Source organism: Babylonia areolata, chromosome 4 (genome assembly GCF_041734735.1).
Source record: "Babylonia areolata isolate BAREFJ2019XMU chromosome 4, ASM4173473v1, whole genome shotgun sequence".
In the NCBI taxonomy this organism is placed as follows: Eukaryota; Metazoa; Mollusca; class Gastropoda; order Neogastropoda; family Buccinidae; genus Babylonia; species Babylonia areolata.
In genome coordinates, this window is record NC_134879.1 from 7,119,184 (window position 1) to 7,140,084 (window position 20,901).

Sequence of the window (20,901 nt, forward strand, 5' to 3'; positions counted from 1 at the left end):
GATGTGACTTTGTTTTATTTTCAAAGAATTATCCCTTCATAAATCTATAAAGTTCGTTTCCCATTGTGCCAAAATATATGTGAAGCTTTATACAATTGTTTAGCCAGGTCAGACAATACAAGGATTGTTCAACTATGGATAATAAATTACATCAAATAATTGCCATCATAACAACAATAACAATAATAATAGTAAAGTATAATAAAATAGAAAATAATAACAGTACATATACATGAAAAAGAAATCTAAAACTCACCGAAACTGCTTGGGATATTGCTTCACAAGCCATGGTATATCAATCATGAAATTGAACTGCAACAAACATTTATTAGTTTATTGAAAAGGAACTATAGTTTGTTTCATTTCTTCATTCCGCAAAACATGATAAAAAAACAATATAATAAGTACAGAAACAAACTGAATTATTTATAAAAACTTTTTATTCAAATGGAGAGAAAGAGACAGGAACAGGTAAACAACCCTTCTGTTATTTGTTAATGATGCATTAAGAAAAGGCTAAAAAAGAAAAAAAAAAAAAGAGAGAGGGAGAGATGACGAAAGTAAGGTTAGAAAGTCCAACTACAAGTGCTTGTCCATTTGGTGACGCATTTGGGACCCCCCCAAAATGTTCTTTGTAAGAGTTGATCATTAACTTACTGTGCATTTTATGACTCAAGCTTCATCTTCTTTATAACATGTGTCAGATGTTAAACCAATAGCAATGATGACTGCCCAACTATGGTGCCAAGCGCAGATACACCACCACATAAAAACAGAGTGTTGCATATCTCCAGGCAAGATAATCAGAATCCAATGGCTCCACAAACACACTAACAAAGAAAACATTATTCAACCATTAATTCAACAAAATATGTGTAGTTTTCAGTGATGTCTATTGTAACAGCTTGTGAAAGCCTGATGAGATTCCTTTTATTTCTAAAATGATATTTGCTTGTTTTTGCATGTTACATCAGTTATATTTTCTGACGTCAACAGATTTGTTTACTGACTTCCAACAATTTACTATATATATATATCGATTATTTTACACAAAACACACATTCTATGATTTATTGCTTAGCATGTGAAACACGGTTGAGTCCCTTGTCTATTTGTAATGTCTAAAAGGAAATCGATGCATGGTTGTAACTGAACATTAACATCCTTGCAGCTGAATGACAACCGTTGGTATGGCATATCATCATTGGACCACAGTGGTTAGTTATGATTTATTCACCTTTTAACTTAAGTTTTATAACTGTGTTGAATTGGAATTTGTATATTTTGTGTTAGGACTGACCAACTGGAACGATTACAACAGATAGGAAAACACATACCCCCAAACCTACACGAGAATTCGCTCTGTCTTTCTGTCTGTCTCTCTAAATAAGGAAAAAGGTCTTCATTAGGGCTCAAGTATCTCAAGTTTGGAATTCTTTACCAACGTCCCTAAGAAATGCTCCTGATATCCAGTCCCTTAAGTCAGAACTGAAAACGCACCTTTTCCGCAAACATTTCTGTACTCACCACCATGAATAGTCCAATGTCTGTTCGCCAAATGGAGTTTTATGCTAGAGATATTCTATTACTTATTCAATTCTGTTTTAGTAGTTGATTTTTAATGTGTCTGGGCATGTGTGTGTGTGTGTGTGTGTACGCGTGCACGTGTGTGCATGCATGTGCGCACACGCATGAGTGTGTGGTTTATTAACTGTGTGTTTTATGGAATGTATTTCATTTTAATCTAAGCATTATTTACTGATATTTTTAGCTTGTTTATTCTCAAATGTGAACTGTGGAACTGTAAGCTGTTGTAATGTTTTTATATTATATCTATCTGGATGATGTAAGGTGCTTTGAACAGCATTAGTACTGGAAATCGCGCCATGGAAAAGTTATGAATTATTATCATTATTATTATCAAGGTAATTCAGTGCACTGATGAAATAATAGTTAGCATAGATTCTGTTATTATGTTAGCATGTGTGTGTTTTATGATTACTGTGATATTCCAATGGTTAATCAAATTAATCTAATTCCAATAATCCCAATGAAGATGATTTTTGTATAATTTTATCCCATGATGCATTAAACCACACGCAAAAAAAACTAAGGCTTCTTTCAAGACAGAACAGTGAGATTAAGCTGAAAATCATCCATTCACATTTCTCCAAGATGTTGAAATTAAGCTGAAATGATGGGCACAATAGCCAAGAGGTTAAAGAGTTGGACTTTCAACCTGACGGTCTCAGGTTCGAATCTCGGTAACGGTACCTGGTTGGTAAAGGGTTGAGATTTTTCCAAACTCACAGGTCAGCATATGTGCAGACCTGCTTGTGCCTGAACCCCTTTCGTGCGTATGTGCAAGCAGAAGATCAAATGCACATGTTAAAGATCCTGTAATCAATGTCAGCATTCGGTGGGTTATGGAAATAAGAACATACCCAGCATGCACATTCCTGAAAACAGAGTATGGCTGCCTACATGGCGGGATAAAAACGGTCATACACATAAAAGCCCACTCATGTACATATGAGTGAACATAGAAGTTGCAGCCAATGAACGAGAAAGAAGCTGAAATGATAATTAGAAACAATTACTATTACTGTTTACAACATACACAAGAAGGTTTATTGTCTGTCTTTGAGTGAGTGTTGATCAGTCCTTTAAACACATATATGTAACTTTATCAATATGGGTGATAGTGATACTGTATATTAGATTTTTTTAAAATTTTTTTATTTGAACTTCTGTTTTTTAAGCAAACTGTTATTATGTTTTATTGCACTTTCACAGAATTTCATAAATTATGCTTCAGAATGGAACCCTAACCTGGTGTTGGTGTTATTCCTTCAGACATGAGATGGTACAAATGCTGGGATGTGCTTGTGCTGCTATATATATGTTCAACAGCAGAAATGTGTTTGTTCTGCTGCCACAGAAGGGCCATAATAGCTGTTATAAACGGACTACCTGCCAGTAATGTTCTCATATGCAACAAAATCAATACCATATTAGCTGTCACAAATTTGATCATTTACTAGTTTCCTCAACAGAGCTGGCCTGAATAATGAATTCTAAAGTACAGACAAGGCAACAAATCAAAACTATTACTCAATATATATATATATATATATATATATATATATATATATATATATATATATATATACAACAGATACAAATAACAGCAATCAATTCTGACTTTATTATTGTAAATACAATACTGATATAACCAGCCATGATGCTTTCTTCACACTCCCTCTCTTTTTAACTCTTTTGTTCCTATTTTTCTGTGAACCAGTACTCCCCTGTGTTCCCAGGTTTCTACAATACATTTATTCCCTTCGTTCCTGGATTTAGAGAAGAGAAAGAAAGTATCAAGCAGAGACCCCTCCACTTCCGTGTTTGGGATGAGTCCTGTCAGTGTCTTCAATGTCGGCAGATTCATGGGGGCTGTTGTTTGATGGTGCAGATGATGGGGCAGCAAAAAAAAAAAAAAGGGGGGGGGGTATCAAGCAGATACTTATTTCGGAATCCTATGGCAACGTGACTCATTACAGTACACTTACATTGTCATTATACTATTGTGTACAAAATTGATGTGAGAAGTTGTCTGTGACCCTGTTGACACAAAAGGGTGACATCTGGGGTCAAACACAGAGCATACAACCCACATGCAGGACAGTGTTTAGCTTGCAGAGCATGCACTTCATGCAGGTACTCATCGAGTAGTGCCTCACATGTATCTCAGTGCCACACTGCTAGTCATATCCATGAAAGACTGTCACATATGTCACTGCTATTGTCCTTATCACACGAATGATTTGAACTTGGTCTCAATGAGAATTATATGCCTTTCACTACACAAGTAGTCACTGAGTCAGAATCAAATCATTACTTACACAATTCTTGAACAAAAACTATTCAGAAACAAAACTTTCTCTAAACAGCCTACACTTGTCCACATGACACACGTGATATACCTTGAAGCAGTCACGCTAGTTATTACACAAATATACAACACAATTTTCACACTTGCTCTTTTTGAACATTTTACTATCCACTATCTGTGCTTCTGTCGCAGCAGCTAATTGCACTCTCTCCTCAACATTCAGTTGTAACAGATCAAAATCATCATCTGATAAAGCGTTCTAAAACTCATCATCAGAAAACTGGTCTGAATCTGAATTTTCTACACATTCCATTTTCTGTGTACATGTGTCTACACAGCACATTGGCAAGAATGCAGCGGCGGCCACTTTCCTACAGCCCAGAGTGGGGAAGGGGGGTGTTTGGCATCCATTCCACACATCAACACTGCCCCACAAGTGACCCAGTCAAGAATAGATGATGCACGCTGATGACGCGACTCGCGCAAAGTTCGAAGTGCTTACTGCCAGAACCAAATTTCCGTGCCACTGGAAGCAATGGGAGAATTCTCTGCTGAATGGTTTTCTGGCCTCCAAGAATGAAGGGTATGATTCAAACCTTCCCCACCCCTCCCCCCACTTTAACTTTTAAAAAGAAAAAAATCTTCATGGCTTTGAAATCACTAACAATATCTCCCATAAACGCTTATGCTACTCAGTACTTGTCAATAAGTGAATAACAAACAAAACAGAGCATGAAAATGTGAGTATATAAGTCTATGCAAGTTGGTTATGGTAGTTCCATATGTAAACTTACTTCTGAATTTGGATTACACTTTTGAAAGTATATGGCAGGGGTGTTAAGAGGAGGAGTTTGTATTATACTCCATGTTTGGTGTTAAATATACTTACCATGTCAAACTGATGCAAACTAGGCCTATTGGTTTGCTCTGCTTGGCCAAATTTCGCGCGGCTAACGGTGAAAAGACGGGCCCACCCGCTCTCAGCCAATCAAACGCCTCTAAAAACTATAAGCGCTTAATCATTCCGTGGCCATGAACAAAAATGCCCCATGAGAACCACGGCGGAGACGCGGGGACGGACGGGCGGGCATTCGAGTTTGACATGGTAAGTATATTTAACACCAAACATGGAGTATAATACAAACTCCTCCTTTTGGTGTCATATACTGTACCATGTCAAACTGATGCAGAATTTAAAGCAAATGGAGGAGGGCAACGCCTACTGGTTCATATGGGGAGCCCTTGTAACTGAGACGGCAGTGTTAGCCGCGACAAAGGAAATCCCCTTGGAACCGTCAGCCCTGGTCATACGGAAATTCCTGAGGTAGAAGTTGATGAAGGGATTCTCAGACCACCAGAAGGCTGCCTCCAAGACATGCTGCGTTGGCACTGAGTGCTGGAAAGCAGCCGAAGTAGCTATGGCCCGCACTTCGTGTGCTCTGGGATGAAGACAGCTGATATCCCTGTGTGCATGAGAGTAGGCTCTACGAATGACTTGGGAAACCTGGCGGGAAATGGTGCCTGCAGCGATGTCTTTCTTGTAATTCTCATTGAGGGAGATGAGCAGACACCTCTGAGAAGAACGCCTATGGTGAGACCTATCCCAATAATATTTGAGACACCGAACAGGACAGGTGCCTATCCTCATCTTGGGCAAGAATATCAGACAAAGGTCTGACTCTCAGAGAGGGGGAAGGAACCTCAGGGTCTTGGTTCTTAGCCAGAAACTCTGGAAGGAAACGAATAGTGATGGAACCATCTCTGTGGAAGGCCAGATCTTGTGGCATTCCACTAAGCCCATGCAGCTCACTTCTATGACTGCCTGTGGCCAGCCACAGAAGGAAAGTGGTCTTGAGGGTGAGGATGTCAAAAGGAATAGTCCCCAATGGTAGGAAGGGCTGTTTTCGAATGAAATCCAGCACCAGGAACAAGTCCCAGAGGGGCACTCTTCTGGGGTCTCTAGCTTCCTTCAGAGGGGCACCCCTAGCCACCTCTCTGAGCAGGCAATCCGCTTCCAAGGCGGAACCACCTAGCTGTTTGCAATGTGGTACAGAAGGCAGACCTGTACCCTCGCCCAGAACTAGCAGACAGGATGAACCGAGGAGCAGAGAGCCAGAAAGTTGGCCAGCTGCATGCTCGTAAGGTTCGTAGGGGTAATGCCCTGAGCTGTACACCACCGCAACCATTTCTTCCAGCGAAAGTCATACAAAGTCTCCGTTCCCTGCCTCCTTGCTCTGGTGACTATGGAGAGGAGGTCAGAGGAGGCACACCCCTGGGTCAGCACAGCCGACACAGAGGCCGACCGAGGGGTCGAGGACTTCAATGGTGATGCTGACAGTTCCGACCGCACAGCAGCCATGCGTGCTGGTGGAGCAGTTGAGGATTGGAATGCGGAGTGCCTGAGCGAGGCTGCCTCAGCAGATGAGATTTGGTTTCAAGTTCCAGGGGTGGGAACATGTGTCAGGGACTGAAGGTCCGGAAACCAGGTCTGGACTGGCCATTTCGGCGCAATGCGGATCAGCTGCGGGTGTTCCAATCTGTCTTTCCGTATCACCTTGGACAGAATTGGAAAGGGAGGAAACGCGGAGGCAATCAGACTGCTCCAATCTAGAGAGAGAGCATCCACTGCCCACGCTTCTGGGTCGGCAACCGAAGAGACGGAAGTGGGAAGTCTCTTGTTGAACAAGGTCCACCATCGGCCGAAACCACTGTTCCCACACCCCCTGAAGGCTGTCCTTGTCCAGGGTGCACTCTGTGCGTATGACACTCTTGGACCTGCTAAGAGCATCTGCCAAGAAGTTGGTTTTTCCTGCTCAGTGTCTCGCTGAAAGTGCAATGCCCTTGCTGTGGCACCAACGGAGGAGAGCCTCAGTCCGCATGGAGAGGTCTGCCGAGTGCGCTCCCCCCATTTGTTCACATAACATGCGACCGTCGTCTTGTCCGTGAACAAGCGGATGGTCTTGGCAGTGGCCTCCCCCATGAAGTGCAGGAGAGTCCTGCGAACTGCCTCCAGTTCCAGAACATTGATGTGGCACAGGCGCTCCTCCGGGGACCAAGTCCCTGCTGCATAGAGTGAGTCCATGTGGGCTCCCCAGCCCAGGGAGGAGGCGTCTGTGAAGAGTGCCACCTGAAGAGTAGGTGGGGCTAAGGGCACCCCCTGTGTCCGAAGGGGGGTGATTAACCACTCTGATGTCACCTCGAGGAACCACTCGCCCAGACATATCTGGGTATCCCATGGCTGAGTGCTCTGGGACTGGCGTAACCTCAGTGCCCTCTGGAGAGGGCGCTTGAGAACCCTGTCCAGGGGAATGAGAGGTGCCGTGGACTCCATCATGCCCAAGAGGGAAGAAAGTGTCCACGCTGTATCTTGGGAGGAGTGGCGCCAGTGGCTGAGGAGGCCTGCCAGACGGTCCCAGTGATCTGGCGCCAGAGAGACTATCATAGACCGCGTGTCGAATCTCATCCCTAAGAAGTCGAAGGACTAACGTGGGGACAGATCGCATATCTGCTGGTCCATGAGGAAGCCCCGTTGGGAGCAAAGGTCTAGAAGTCTGGCCGTATGACTCAGGCACAGGGCCTGCGACTGGGCCAGGATAAGCAAGTCGTCCAGGTACACACAGAGACAAATGGATTCCGAGCGGACGATGGACACCAATTCCCGCAGCACCTTGGTAGACAGGAAAGGGGCAAGGGACAGACCAAATGGGAGGGCCGGGAACTGGAACCCCTTGTCCCTCCACACGAACCTCAGGTACCGACGGGATGCCGAATGGATGAGTATATGAAAATAAGCATCTTCCAGATCGATAGAGGTAGGCCAATCACCTTGTTGGATGGTCTCCCGAATCTGTGCCTGTGTGTCCCTCTTGAATTTGATTTTGGGGAGGAATTTGTTGAGGGGGGACAAGTCCAAAACTGGTCTCCACCCTCCCGAGACCTTTGGAATCACCAACAACCAGCCGTAAAAACCGGGGCCCGGGTCCGAGAGTTGAGATATAGCCCCATGAGGAGTGGGTGCGATATCTCTTTTTCTAGGACGCTCTCCTGCTCCGTCGAGCTGGGCACCTAAGGAGGAGGAGTGGATCTTAGAGGGGGGAGGTCCTCCACCCAAGACAGCATGTACCCAGACTCTAGCACCGACATAATCCCGTCGTTGAGTCCCAGAGCACACCACTGATGTGCATGCCGGGACAAGTTTCCTACTTGGAGGGGCTGAACGACTGGTGGTGCTGAATCGGGGCCCAGTCATTGGGGGTGCTGCCTTCTGGCCTTGGGCATGGCCAGTCGGCTTGGACGGACATAAGGTGGTTTATTCCTCTGACCCTGATTCAGCACACGCTGCCTTGACAGGCGGCGTGGTATATGGAGGGGCCCTGGTAGCCGGTCTCTTCAATGGCATAGAACCCTGGAGCCCATGAGAGGTGTGGGCCAAATATGAGGCCACCTCCCTGTTTGTCCCTGCCCTGTGGCTGACAAAATGGGGCGGGAACTGGCCGAAGAGGGAGTGCTGCTGTGCTGGGATGGACCGCAGGGCAGCCCTCTCCTCCACAGGAATGTTAGAGAGGCTGAAAATGGCATCACGCCGCGCTAGCACCGTACTGAAGTGAAGGCTGGTAGCTGTGTCTGCAGCAGCCGTGAGACCAGATGCTACCCTATTGCCAAAAGCGTGTAACCTCTGGTCGGTGAAGAGGCCCGGCGGGACTGAGGAAGGAGACCCCTTGTCCTGATTAACCGGACACTGTTCCCACAGGTCATTGGCCCTGTGAAGGAACGTGTCGAAGGTGTACGCCGTGGAAACCTCGAGGGGGCAGCGGCGGGCCAATTTGTCCCACTTTGCTAACGTTTTAAAGTATAGGTTAGCTGAAGTGGGGAAGGTGGTGCGCTGTGAGACCAACATCCTGTCCTGTGCGGAGGGCTCTGCTCCGCTGTAGGCAGGGTGGTCCTGTGTGTACCAGGACCACACCCCTCCCTTGGAGGAATCTTAAAGAAACTTTCCCGGGGAAAAGGCGCCCGGGGCAGAGAGGGACTCCCTGCCTGGAGGAGGGATGGAAGCAGCACCCCTGACAGTGCGGGCTGGCTTATTAAGCCATACCTGCACCATTTCTGGCACTCTGAGTTGCCTTGTGGTTCTGGAGTTAGAGTCACATGGCGTAAGGAGGGTCAAGGGTAACAAAGTAGCCTGAGGGACTGATTCGGCATACGTGACCCTATTGGGGAGGGTCAGTTGGAGCTCGGCAAAGTCCGAGTTTGGTTCAGGCTGGTCCCTAGGGAGGCATGGGCTCAATCTGTCCCCCCTGGGATGTGGGCGAAGAGTGTTCATCTGCTTGTTCGTCCTCATCCGAAGACAGGGGCTCCCACTCTTGTTCGCAGTCCATCCCCTGCTGGGTGCCATCCCAAGTGGATGTACCCACTGGGGCGTCCTGTGAGCTGTGGTCAGCCCAGCGGGATGAGCTGGGACGATCCCGAGCCGGGACCATGGCCGCCACTGTTATGTCCTTGACACCTGAAGCGGGTGGGGAGCGTGTGGACCGTAGGTCCAACCATGCTTGGGATGGTGGGTGCCACACCTTTTCAGAGAGGGCGCCCCTGGATGCAAGAGTGACCCACGAGTGCTGTGTGGGGACAAACACCCACTCATCTCACTGTAGGACCGAGGGCTGGGCAGGTGGGGACTGCCGGCTTCGCCGGGCCGAGTAGGGCCCTTGAGCAGCCGTCGGTCCTGACAAGGAGGCCGTTGTGACCGTGGAGGTCACCTGTGGGTTGACAGAGGCCCGATTTGTGGACAGAGTGGCAATATTGGTCGAGGAGCTCGACCTGACCGACAAGAAGTCGATCCCACTTGTCGGGGCTGTGTGTGTCACCCTGTGAGATGTGCTGGGTTGGGTCCGGTGGGGAGCGGACAAGGGGCTGGCCCTTGGTGCTCCCGGCAACCCAGTGTGCACCCTAGGTGCACCCCAGTACGGGTAGAATGGGGGTAACCACCCGTGGGCACCAGCCATACTGTGACCCGAACCCCAAGGGTCACTGGTGCGTTGACCTCCATGAAGGGAACAACCTGGCCAAGTCGGAGGGAGGTCAGGTCCGACTTGGGTGTCAGTCCCGCCCGAAGACGAGCGGGCTGACTGCCCGGAACCGCCTGACACGCACGGGCCTCCCCCAGCAGGGGAGACCGGCCGGATAGCGGGAAGACCTGCAGAGCAGGTTGCCACGCGCCCCGAATCCCCTCCCGTGGGGAGACTGGGGTGGCTTGGTCCGGGGTGGGCAAATTAGAGATCCCCCCCCGGAACCAAATTTTTCTCCCCCCCCAAAAGGAGGTGGGGGAGGGGGGTCGACAGAGAAGGGAGGAGGGGGAACAACAATGGGGCACGTGAGGGCCGTCTCCGAGTGGGGACCCGGGTAATGGCCGGGCGCGGCCTCCCCTTGGGAGTCCGCGCCTAGCTGCGAGTCCCCACAGCACGGAGATGACTTGCCATTCACCCTTCTCCCTGCCTCGCGCTGGGACACCTCGGGAGGCGACGCTCGTACCTCTTTCCCCCCCGGTCCCCTTCATGACCGTTTTACTGGTACGAACGTCGCCTCCGCGATCAGCGTCTAACGACGCATCGCCGCGGTCCGTATCGGGAGGAATCATGAGCTCCGGGCCTGGGAGAGTCTCTTACCGAGTCTCAATCCCAGCATCATGATTCCCTGCCTTCGTGGTATGGCACACGAGGCATGGAACCCGCGCTTAGGCACCCAGCGAAAATCCGACCCCCAACAGAGAAAGGAAAGACAGGATCGACTTAGAGGCAGAAAAAATCGAACGAATCGAGGGTGCCGAGTCGAATCGAGTACACAGAATGTAAGAATACAATAAACACAAGCCGCATGCAACAAAATAAGGCCAAAAGGATACGCTGAATAGCCGAAAAAAGCGTAAGACGAGACAGAGCGTAAACCTGACAAGATGGCGTGGAGAGCCTTGGCCAAAGGAATGATTGAGCGCTTATAGTTTTTAGAGGCGTTTGATTGGCTGAGAGCGGGTGGGCCCGTCTTTTCACCGTTAGCCGCGCGAAATTTGGCCAAGCAGAGCAAACCAATAGGCCTAGTTTGCATCAGTTTGACATGGTACAGTATATGACACCAAACAATACATTTGTTCAGAGCTGAACGCAACCATTTTGTTTACATAATTGATCTGTTTTTTGTTGTTGTTTTTTATATAAATGCGACTGGATCGTTCAATGGTTAAAAAAAAGCGTGGCTGTTTTTATACACTTTAGTAGGCTGATTCTAAACCCAGATGTCCACTTGGGACTTGTTCTCACGCTACTCTGAGTCCGAAGAAGCAATTCTCTTAAAACAAAAGATGAAGAAGGAGAAAAAGAAGTAGAAGTAGTAAAATATAACGGAGAAGACTGAGAGGAAGACCAAGAAGAAGACTGAGAAAAAGACGAAGAAAAAGATGGAGAAGAAGACGGAGAAGAAGACGGAGAAAAAGATGGGAGAAGAAAACTGAGAAGACATAGAACAATCAAAAGTAGAAGAGGGAGAGGAGGGAGACGAATAGTAGAAGATGGAGAAGCAGAAGAACGAATTGAGAATAATGAAGTTGAAGGGGAAGATAACAGAGAAGAAGAAAGGGAAGTAAAAGAAGAACAGGATAGAGAAGAAGATGACAGAAAAGAGAAGGAAGATGGAGACGACGACGGAGAAAAGGAGAAAGACGGAGAAGAAGATGTGGAAGAGGAAAAGAAGTAGCTGAAGAAGGCAGAGGAAAAGAAGAAGAGAAGCAGAAGAAGAGAGAATTGGGGCAGACAGAAGCAGGATTGAAAGAAGAGTGAGAAGTATTTTTGTTGCATGTTGTGTGTGCATATGTTTATGGATCTTTGTATAAAAACCAGATTTTATTTTATTTAAAGGTTAAAAAAACCAACATATCACTGCAGTGGACTTTTGTTCATTATAAATGAAATGGAACAGATGTGGTTGTATGAACGGAGGCATGCCAATGCAGGTGATTTGTAAGAAAGGGAGGAGCATGTCATGCGCATGTGGCATGTTAAGGTGGATAACATTGGCCAGAAGGGACAATTACCACCACCGAGTTATTTCTGTTTCATTTAAACAAATTGTAGCACACGGATATTAACAACACACAAAGCAAAAGATAAAAGCTTTACCTGACATGATGCTTGCAGGTTTCCCATCAAAGGAGACAAAATATCTGAAAAAATCAAAAGTGTATATAAATAACTATAATAATGGAGAAAAAAAATGTCAGTCAACCAATTGGTCAGCCTCAGTAGGCCAATCAAATGTAAAGAATCAAACACAAAAGGAATAAACAGATAATTTAATAACTATTCTCTCTCTCTCTTAGTGATGATTCATTGGGTGCCTCATAGAAAAACTGTTCACCAAAATCCTCCAGCTCTGTTAGTTCTGTGTCAAAGGTGGGGTCTCTTCAAATGGTTTCTTGATCTTGTGTTTCATGGAGATGTGGTTGTCTACAGTATACATACTGGTTTAAGTCTGTATAGTGCTGATGTTTGGCAATCACCAAAAAACAAACGTTAGATTTAATGAACTGAAAACTTCCAAACTGATTTGTAACATAACAAGTTTGTTGGGCACAAAATATAAAACTTCCTCCCTTCTTATGCTATCATACAGTGAGATGATGAAGTATTCATATTTTTTGTTCGAAATTTGCACACACTGATGACTTGTAAACAAATCCAGGAAAGCACAAAGAGTTTGAAACAGATTAAATTCAGAACATTATATAGCCACGATAGGGCCCCTTCATCTAATTCTGTTTTCTGGCTTGTGACTGAGACAAAACTGGGTCAGACGCCATTGTTGACACACACTGTTCACGTAAACCAGTCATCGCAAAAAAATAACTCTCCTGCTTGCGAGCACAGCAACACACACTGCATTTATTGGTCACAGTGGAGAGTGGAAAGGTTAGTTAAGATAATCTTAGCTCATATGTCATTATGGAAATTAGGTGCCGGTCAGGGCCCTTCATTTTGAACAGTTGTAAACAGTAGGGCCCCGATTGGGGCCCTTTGTCCAGAGTCAGTTAATAAGCTTGGTGAATTCTTGCTCACTGCCTGCAATGCTATCAATACCATCTCTGAAGCTAAGGTTTATGATGGTTCTTCCTCAAGTATTGACTATGCTGACATGATCTTCAAGTGTGTCAGTCATGATAGAATGGAATAGAATATGTCTTTATTACAAAGTATACCGGGGTCACATAAATCGAAAATCATACGCAAACACAGATACAGTAGAAATTAGGATACATACAAGTGCATATCAAAACAAAAACTTGAGCATATTCACACATGCACGCACTGCACACACTCTCTCTCTCTCTCTCTCTCTCTCTCTCTCTCTCACACACACACACACACACACACACACGCGCGTTGCATTGCATCCAGAAATATACTGAACAGTGTGGAAGACAAAAAACAACCCTGATGAACTCCAACCAAATTATGGAACAACCGTCCAATAGCATCCTGTGTGAGTACTGCACAAATCACTGGAAGGTGTTGACAAAGCTTCAACCTTTTGTTATTGGTTTGTTTGTTTTTTTCATTGTGGCCCATAGTGCCTCCTGCCAAAATCTATCAAATGCCTTCTTGAAGTCTTAAGTCTGTGAAGTTGTGGTAGAGCTCCCTCTGATGTAGATGTTTTTCACAAACACTTAATCCTTGCAGTCACAGAAGGAAAATTTGCCGCACTTTTTCGGCTTGAAGATCTTGAAGTCCTCAGAAATAGTTTCAACCAAGGGACAACTGAAAACCTCAACAACGATGCAAAGAAAACTTTTTAAAATATAGAAGACTTTACCAAACAGAAACAAAGTCAGCAACATTTGAGACAAAGATGGCACGCTCGTCTTTTCACTGTTAGCCGCATGAAATTTGGCCAAGCAGAGCAAACCGATAGGTCTAGTTTGCATCAGTTTGACATGGTACAGTATATCACTATATGACACCAAAATGGCAACTGGTTCACACAGGAAAAAAAACATTACAAAAAGGTGGACTGAGTATTGCTCTGAACTCAACTAACAGAGCAAAGGAGATCCAAAAGTGCTAAGAATGCAAGATTCATTTAAATGAGGATGACTTTCCAAACTTCCATCAGGAGTCTGTAGCAACAGTGAAGTCACTGAAATGTGGCATGGCTGCAGGCATTGACAACATCCCTGCAGAACTCTCGAAACAAGGCAGCAATTTTCTTCTTCTTCTTCTGCGTTCATGGGCTGCAACTCCCATGTTCACTCATATGTACACGAGTTGGCTTTTATGTTTATGATCATTTTTACCCCACCATGTAGGCAGCCATACTCTGCTTTCAGGGGTGTGCATGCTGGGTATGTTCTTGTTTCCATAACCCACCGAACGCTGTCATGGATTACAGGATCTTTAACGTGCATATTTGATTTTCTGCTTGCATATACACACGAAGGGGCTTCAGGCACTAGCAAGTCTGCACATATGCTGACCTGGGAGATCAGAAAAATCTCCACCCTTTACCCACCTGGCACTGTCACTGAGATTCGAACTCGAGACCCTCAGATTGAAAGTCCAACGCTTTAACCACTCAGCTATTGCGCCCATCAAGGCAGTAATCAATATCCCAACTGTAATACTGTAACACTGCCAGAACTACCCCCACACTGTCATTTGATCAGCATGCGAAGCAATACTAAAAATCATTCTAAACAGATTACAGCGCTAGCAGATACTGTAATGATTAGCAATCATGACCAAAAACACATTTAACAATGATTCTTACCTCCCTGGATGTAACTAAGATAAACATATCCAACCATCCGTAGTATCAAGTGGGAACAGATCAGCAATTGACATACTCAGTGAAAGCTAGATCTATTTGATGCTGACTATCAGTGATAACTCCATACACACAAAACTTTAACATGGTGTCAGAACAACTAGGAATACAAGCCCATGAATAATACAGTCAATCCATATTCAACATAATATTCAGCAAAAGAAACCGCAAGTTCACATCCTGATGTACATGTATGACTGCTGCAAATGATGGCAACACCACAAACCGATCTTTAACCTGTGTACCCTTTGCAAAGAACTATTCAGCAAAACAAAAAGAAATAAAGAAACAGAAACAAAAACAAAAAATAATTCCTTCTCAAACATGTGCATTATCATGCATTTTCGTTCATCTTTAAAATCTACTACCCCTTATAATTCATATTTAATGTTGTGATGCAGAATCACTTTTCCAAAACAAGGCAGCTGATAAAAAAAATACAGAGAAGGGAAGCATTATTATTATTATTAAGCATGATAAATTTATACTTAATCAGTTAATGTAACACAAATTTTATTGAAATTATCAACAGTCCATAAAAATGTACAGTGTAGCTGATATAAATACAGAGAAGGGAAGCTTGATAAATATATACTTAATATAGCACAGATTTAATAAAAATTAGCAACAGTCCATAAAGATGTACAGTCTAAATTAGCAACAGTCCATAAAGATGTACAGTCTAACTGATATAAATACAGACAAGGGAAGTACGATAAATATATGGAGTAATGGCCTAGAGGTAACACGTCCACCCAGGAAGTGACAATCTGAGCGTGCTGGTTCTAATGCCGATATTTTCTCCCCCTCCACTAGAACTTGAGTGGTGGTCTGGACGCTAGTCATTCAGATGAGATGATAAACCAAAGTCCCGTGTGCTGCATGCACTTAGCGCACGTAAAAGAACCCACGGCAACAAAAGGGTTGTTCCTGGCAAAATTCTGTAGATAAATCCACTTTGATAGGAAAAACAAATAAAACTGCATGTAGGGGAAAAAAAAGGGGGTGGCGCTGTATTGTAGCAACATGCTCTCCCTGGGGAGAGCAGCCCGAATTTCACACAAAGAAATCTGCTGTGACAAAAAGAAAATACAAATACAAAATACAAATATACAGAAATTATCAACAGTCCATAAAGGTGTACAGTGTATGGTGTACAAGGTTTCAGGTCAGTGTACTGTCAATGTTAAGTGGCCAGAAGGCCACACACAAGAGAAGACCCTGCAATTGCTTGTGGAATGCCAGCGCAGAGACTACAGCAGACAAACCTGGATATGGCTCTGTATGGGGGACTCAGGATGAGCAGCATAGGAGTAATGTCACTAAAACGGTACAGATGGGGATGGGGCAGCAAAAAACAAACAAACAAAAAGTAACCAACAGGTTGGTTCAAACAGTGTTCAAGTGAATACATTCATACTGATAGAAATAATAATCAAAAGTTTAACAGGATACCTTTCATTGAGACAGCCCCAATACTGTTGAACTTGTCATCTATGCCGCTGACTTTGGTCAGAAACAAACTCATGGGCTGAAACTCTGAGACTACATCTGCAACTGTCTTCATGAAGTTGCCAGTCACTTTTTCTACATCTCCTGGTCCCTGACTCCATGATACTCCTGGCCTTTCATCTGATCTGGGCTTTTTTTTTGCAATGTCAACATCTTTGTCCATTGTCTGCGTTGTTTTCCGTTTGCCCTTTTCATATCCTGGACAAATGAATGAATAAATAAATCAACAATTATAAAACAAAGTTCCTAATTTCAGAATTGTTCACATAAAACACAAAGAAAAAAGATAGACTGGAAAACAGATAGACAATAGTAATAAAGACAGAGACTGAAAAATAAAGCAAAGAAAGAGAGGAGATGAAGTACTAAGAATTTTTACATTTCCTGATGATAATGAGAAACAACGTAAGTTTGAAGAAGAACCCTTTTTAACTTAGAATCAGTCAGCAAAATTGAAGTCAACAGTTTAATGGCTTGCAAAGTTAAAACATTGTTAATAATCCAAGAATGTGGGTGAAGTCATATTTTTACACGAGGCCTTTTTGACCAGATATCATTTATTGTAACATAGCTTGAAGGAAAAAAAAACAAACAACTACAAATGGTAACACACAGTCTTCAAGCACAAACCTCTATGATCAAATTCCTGGAAATGGTTGGCGTTGATCCTGTAGCATCTGTCCCCATATTTGCAGCTGGGTCTGCCTCCTGATTTGTGACTGGCTCCATCCTGAGTAACCTTTGACATGTCTGAGTTATGTGCTGAGCAATGCAGTTTCAGATCAGAAGCAGAACCACCCCTCTTGGTAATGTCTTCATTGCCTGAACTGGAAACCTTTGATATTTTATGGGAAAGTCTTAAAAGACTGTTTTGGGATTGTGAAGATGTTGAACAAATAAAAGTTGGGTTGCTTTTGCTTTCATGTTTTAAAGCACAGACTGATTTTGAACCAGAACTAGTTGAAGCCTTGGAAGTATGTGCATAGTCATCTTCACTGTCAGACAACTCATAAGTTTGGCTTAACCTTTTGGACAAACTGTTTGCTTTGAGCTTTGGGGATGCCTCAAGAGAAGATCCTTTCCTAGATTCCAGGGAAGATTTTATGTTACTGTTTCCACCTTTGAGTCCTAAGCCCAAAGCTTGTTTTGAAGATCTGTTATCATCTGCTGAATCACTTTCACTGTCAGATATTTCATGAGTCTTGCTGATCTTTTTTGATAGTGAAACATTTACTTTTGGAATGGAAGAAGTCTTTGGAGAAGATAGCACTTCACTCTTTCTGCTTCTGTCAAATGAAGATGATGATGATTTTGACGAAAAAGATGGTGATCCAGCTGTGTCAAACAAATCCTGCGACCCGTTCCAGGACCCACTGTAATCAGGTGGCTCTACAGTGGCGTCTGAGTCTGAGTCTGACATATCATGAGCTCTGGACATGATGGCTGCAATTCTTGCATCAGTCATCACCTGATGATGGTCAGCTTCAGCTTCTGCATCAAACTATTCAATTTCAGATATTTATTAATTTTGCACATTTTCAAAGAAATCATGACATGCATTCTGATTGTTTTGGGTGAAAGAAAAAAGAAATGACTGATAGTGAAATTGTTCAAGGAAATCTGCTGTACATTGTTGCAAAATAAAAGCGGTTTCTTAGATTAACAAAATTTATTTTCACTCACAGAAATATTCATACACCTGAATGAAATACCAAGGAAAAGATTCTCAATATTCAGGGCATAAGTTACACAAGTTAAGACTAAACAAAATCAATTTAAAGTATCCTGACACTAAAAATCCAATCACGAGAAAAGCAAAGCAAAACTCCTACAAGATTCAAAAGTTCAGCAAGGTGGGGGGGGGGGGGGGGGGGGGGGGGGGGGTTCCTTGCATCAGCAAAGAAAAACTGAAGTGGAGAGTCACCAGACTTCTACTGACTGATTCACAATGGGCCATTCACAAACATACCCCTAGAAAAGAAAGCATGTTACATGCACATAATGCAAATACAGTTTTTCTTTCTTTTTCATCTTCTTCATCTAAAAGATATTCATAATATAAATGTAAGAGAGCTCTTTGGGGTCAAAAGGAAACAAGCATTTTCATTTCTATTTATTTTACACTAAATTGGTAGAAGTCGCTAATTCGCTTTTATGAATGTTTTCCAGTTTCTTACCAGTCATGACATATCATAAAGAATGAAATAGGTATTATACTGACTGCAAAGGTAAATTTACGAAGGCAGCACAGGATCATTCAGTTTGTGAGTATAATTTTGTTGACATTTTACGCAATGCACAACTTGGATATACTTCATGCTCTGCTTTTAAACATGTAGAATATAAATTTCTAAATATGTGTTAACCAGGTTTGTTTCAACAAACATTGTTGGCACTCTGTCTAGACAATTCGGAAAGTATGGAAGGCAGATGATGGCAAAATCGACCAACATCATGTCTTGATGTGAAAAGAACAGTGTGAAATACATATTTTTCTTTGGAAATGAACCGGAAATTGCAAGTGTCACTCATGAACCCTGGCACAGACGACGTCAATTTAGCATGGGTTATAAATAATAATCATAATAATAACAATGAATCATCTATTTTATTAATGATTATGTAAATTGTAATACTTTGTTGTAATGTGTAACATTGAATCCAGGTTACCTAAACTAACTTTCTCAACATAGATGTTTGAATTACTGGATTTATAATAATGATAATAATGAATCTACCATGCAACCCTTAGCCCTCAAACAAATCAAACAAAGTCTGTGCAAAATTATGTATTCTATTCATGATTACCTTAAAAAAAATTATGACATATGTAACAAGGAACCCAAAATACCAAAATTAACTTCCCCACCCTGGATGATTATATCTTTTCAGAAACACTGCAAGCACTCCATTTTCACATCAATTCTCTCCAATGTTTAACTGTTTAAAGTTCCACTGTTCATCTTATTATGAAATGGGAATAGTATAATCCATATCACTTGACAAAAGTTATCCTCTTTATCTGAAGAATTGTGATTAAAAAAACAATTAAAAAAAACAACAACACTGGATTCATTGCATCTTTTTATTTGATCAATCAACAGAAAACTGATTAGCCTGATCCTAACAGTGAGCAAATCTGTAGGATCACAGAAAAACAAAATGTAATAAAAAGTAAAACTATGAGAAAAAACAAAAACAAAACAACAACAACATACAACAACTAAAAATAAGGAATTCTATTATCTGCGTAAAGCAAAACCGAAGAACATGTGTTCCGTGTCCGAACTTAACACTTGATACCATCTCAAGTACTATGAATACTGATATGATATGATATGCAGGGTTCGTCACTAACGGGAGCGCTGAGCGGAACGCTCTGAAAAAACAAATTGCGCTCTGGAAAATTCCTTGACTCAGAGCGCTTGCGCTCTTGATTTTGAAAAGACATAAGCATACACTACTGTATCTAAATTGTTATTCCATTGTCCATCACAAACAAGAGTCAAAAGCGCGATCGTTTTGCATTTACCGAAGTTTGAAAGCCGTCTGTTTACGTTTTGTTAGTTCAACCGGAAGTAGGCCTAGTGAATCAGGGGAGGCTATGCAAAAGAGCGCTCTTCAGACTTGAAGAGTAGAAAAGTGGAGCGCACGATCGATTTCGCGGCCGTGCAAAATCAAAATGCTGAAATATTTGATCCCAAAAAGGAAGGCTGACGGTTTAGTGTGCGCTCTTAGTTTTCAGTTTGCGCTCATCAAAATTCTGAAACTAGAGCGCAGGCGCTCATGTGAAAAAATGTTAATGACGAACCCTGATATGATATGAAGGCAAGTGGCTGTTTGTTTGTTTCAGAAACGTACACAACGGCAAAGTTTGCTGACACCTATGGTCACGATAATAAATATCCAACAACGATACCAACCTTAGCCTGAAGTCTTTCAGCAATTATTTCATCTGATTCAACAGTCATTCCTGTGTGGCAAATGTGTACTTTTGATTTAATTCTTTTGTTTTCGATCCTTTTTTATTCAACGTTATTAATCTATGTGTACGTGCTTTTTCCTGCTATCTCTAACTCATCTATTAACAACATTTGCTGCGCTATTTTTTGTTCCTTTCACTTTGCATTTATAACTGTCACACAAATCCATTTTACGAATCTAAATAGGTGCAGCTTTACGGCAGTAGCAAAGGCGTGCAGCGACACCATCAAGTTCGCATAAGACTTCAGAGTTGCGTCTCTTGTTTTGCCTTGGTAGTGTGTCCATCGAGATCGATGATGACCATCGTTGTCATCTAGCTGGGGGATGGGGAGAGGGTGGTGGTGGGGTGCGGGGGGGGAGGATGCACATGAATCTATCTGTGAATGCGCAGATGACTGAATAGTCCAATCTGCGCACGAAATGTTCGCTGACAGTTGGGGCAGACAAAGACAGGCATATCATTGTCAGGGGGCTTGTTTCCCCGTGACTTTCTGGCCTGCCTCTTCTGAACAGCTGCAGCAGTCCTGTTGACCTCGCACAACTTGGCGCCTTTGTGCACAGCAGCGCGCCATTTGTCACGGTCCACTGCAGATTCCTCCCAGGAGTCAGGGTTGATATCAAACGCTTTAAGAGAGACTTTCAGAGTA

General features: G+C 43.4%; 1 protein-coding gene across 4 annotated transcripts in view; it reads right to left on the minus strand.

Annotated features, from left to right (window-relative positions):
• The window catches only part of LOC143280811 (tyrosyl-DNA phosphodiesterase 1-like), a 142,007-nt gene extending 121,757 nt beyond the window's left edge, over window positions 1-20,250 (minus strand). For 2 of the 4 annotated variants that reach the window (XM_076585507.1, XM_076585504.1), the window contains exons 1-5: window positions 20,194-20,250; window positions 16,901-17,771; window positions 16,214-16,468; window positions 12,058-12,101; window positions 257-312 (exon numbers count right to left, since the gene is read on the minus strand). In XM_076585507.1, the coding sequence (XP_076441622.1) occupies window positions 257-312; window positions 12,058-12,101; window positions 16,214-16,468; window positions 16,901-17,771; window positions 20,194-20,241 (1,274 nt within the window). In that variant the 5' untranslated portion in view covers window positions 20,242-20,250. Of the gene's footprint in view, window positions 1-256; window positions 313-12,057; window positions 12,102-16,213; window positions 16,469-16,900; window positions 17,772-19,802; window positions 20,077-20,193 lie in introns of those variants that run through there. The other 2 variants (XM_076585506.1, XM_076585505.1) reach the window with 2 other exon arrangements.
• Window positions 20,251-20,901: the final 651 nt, after the last annotated feature.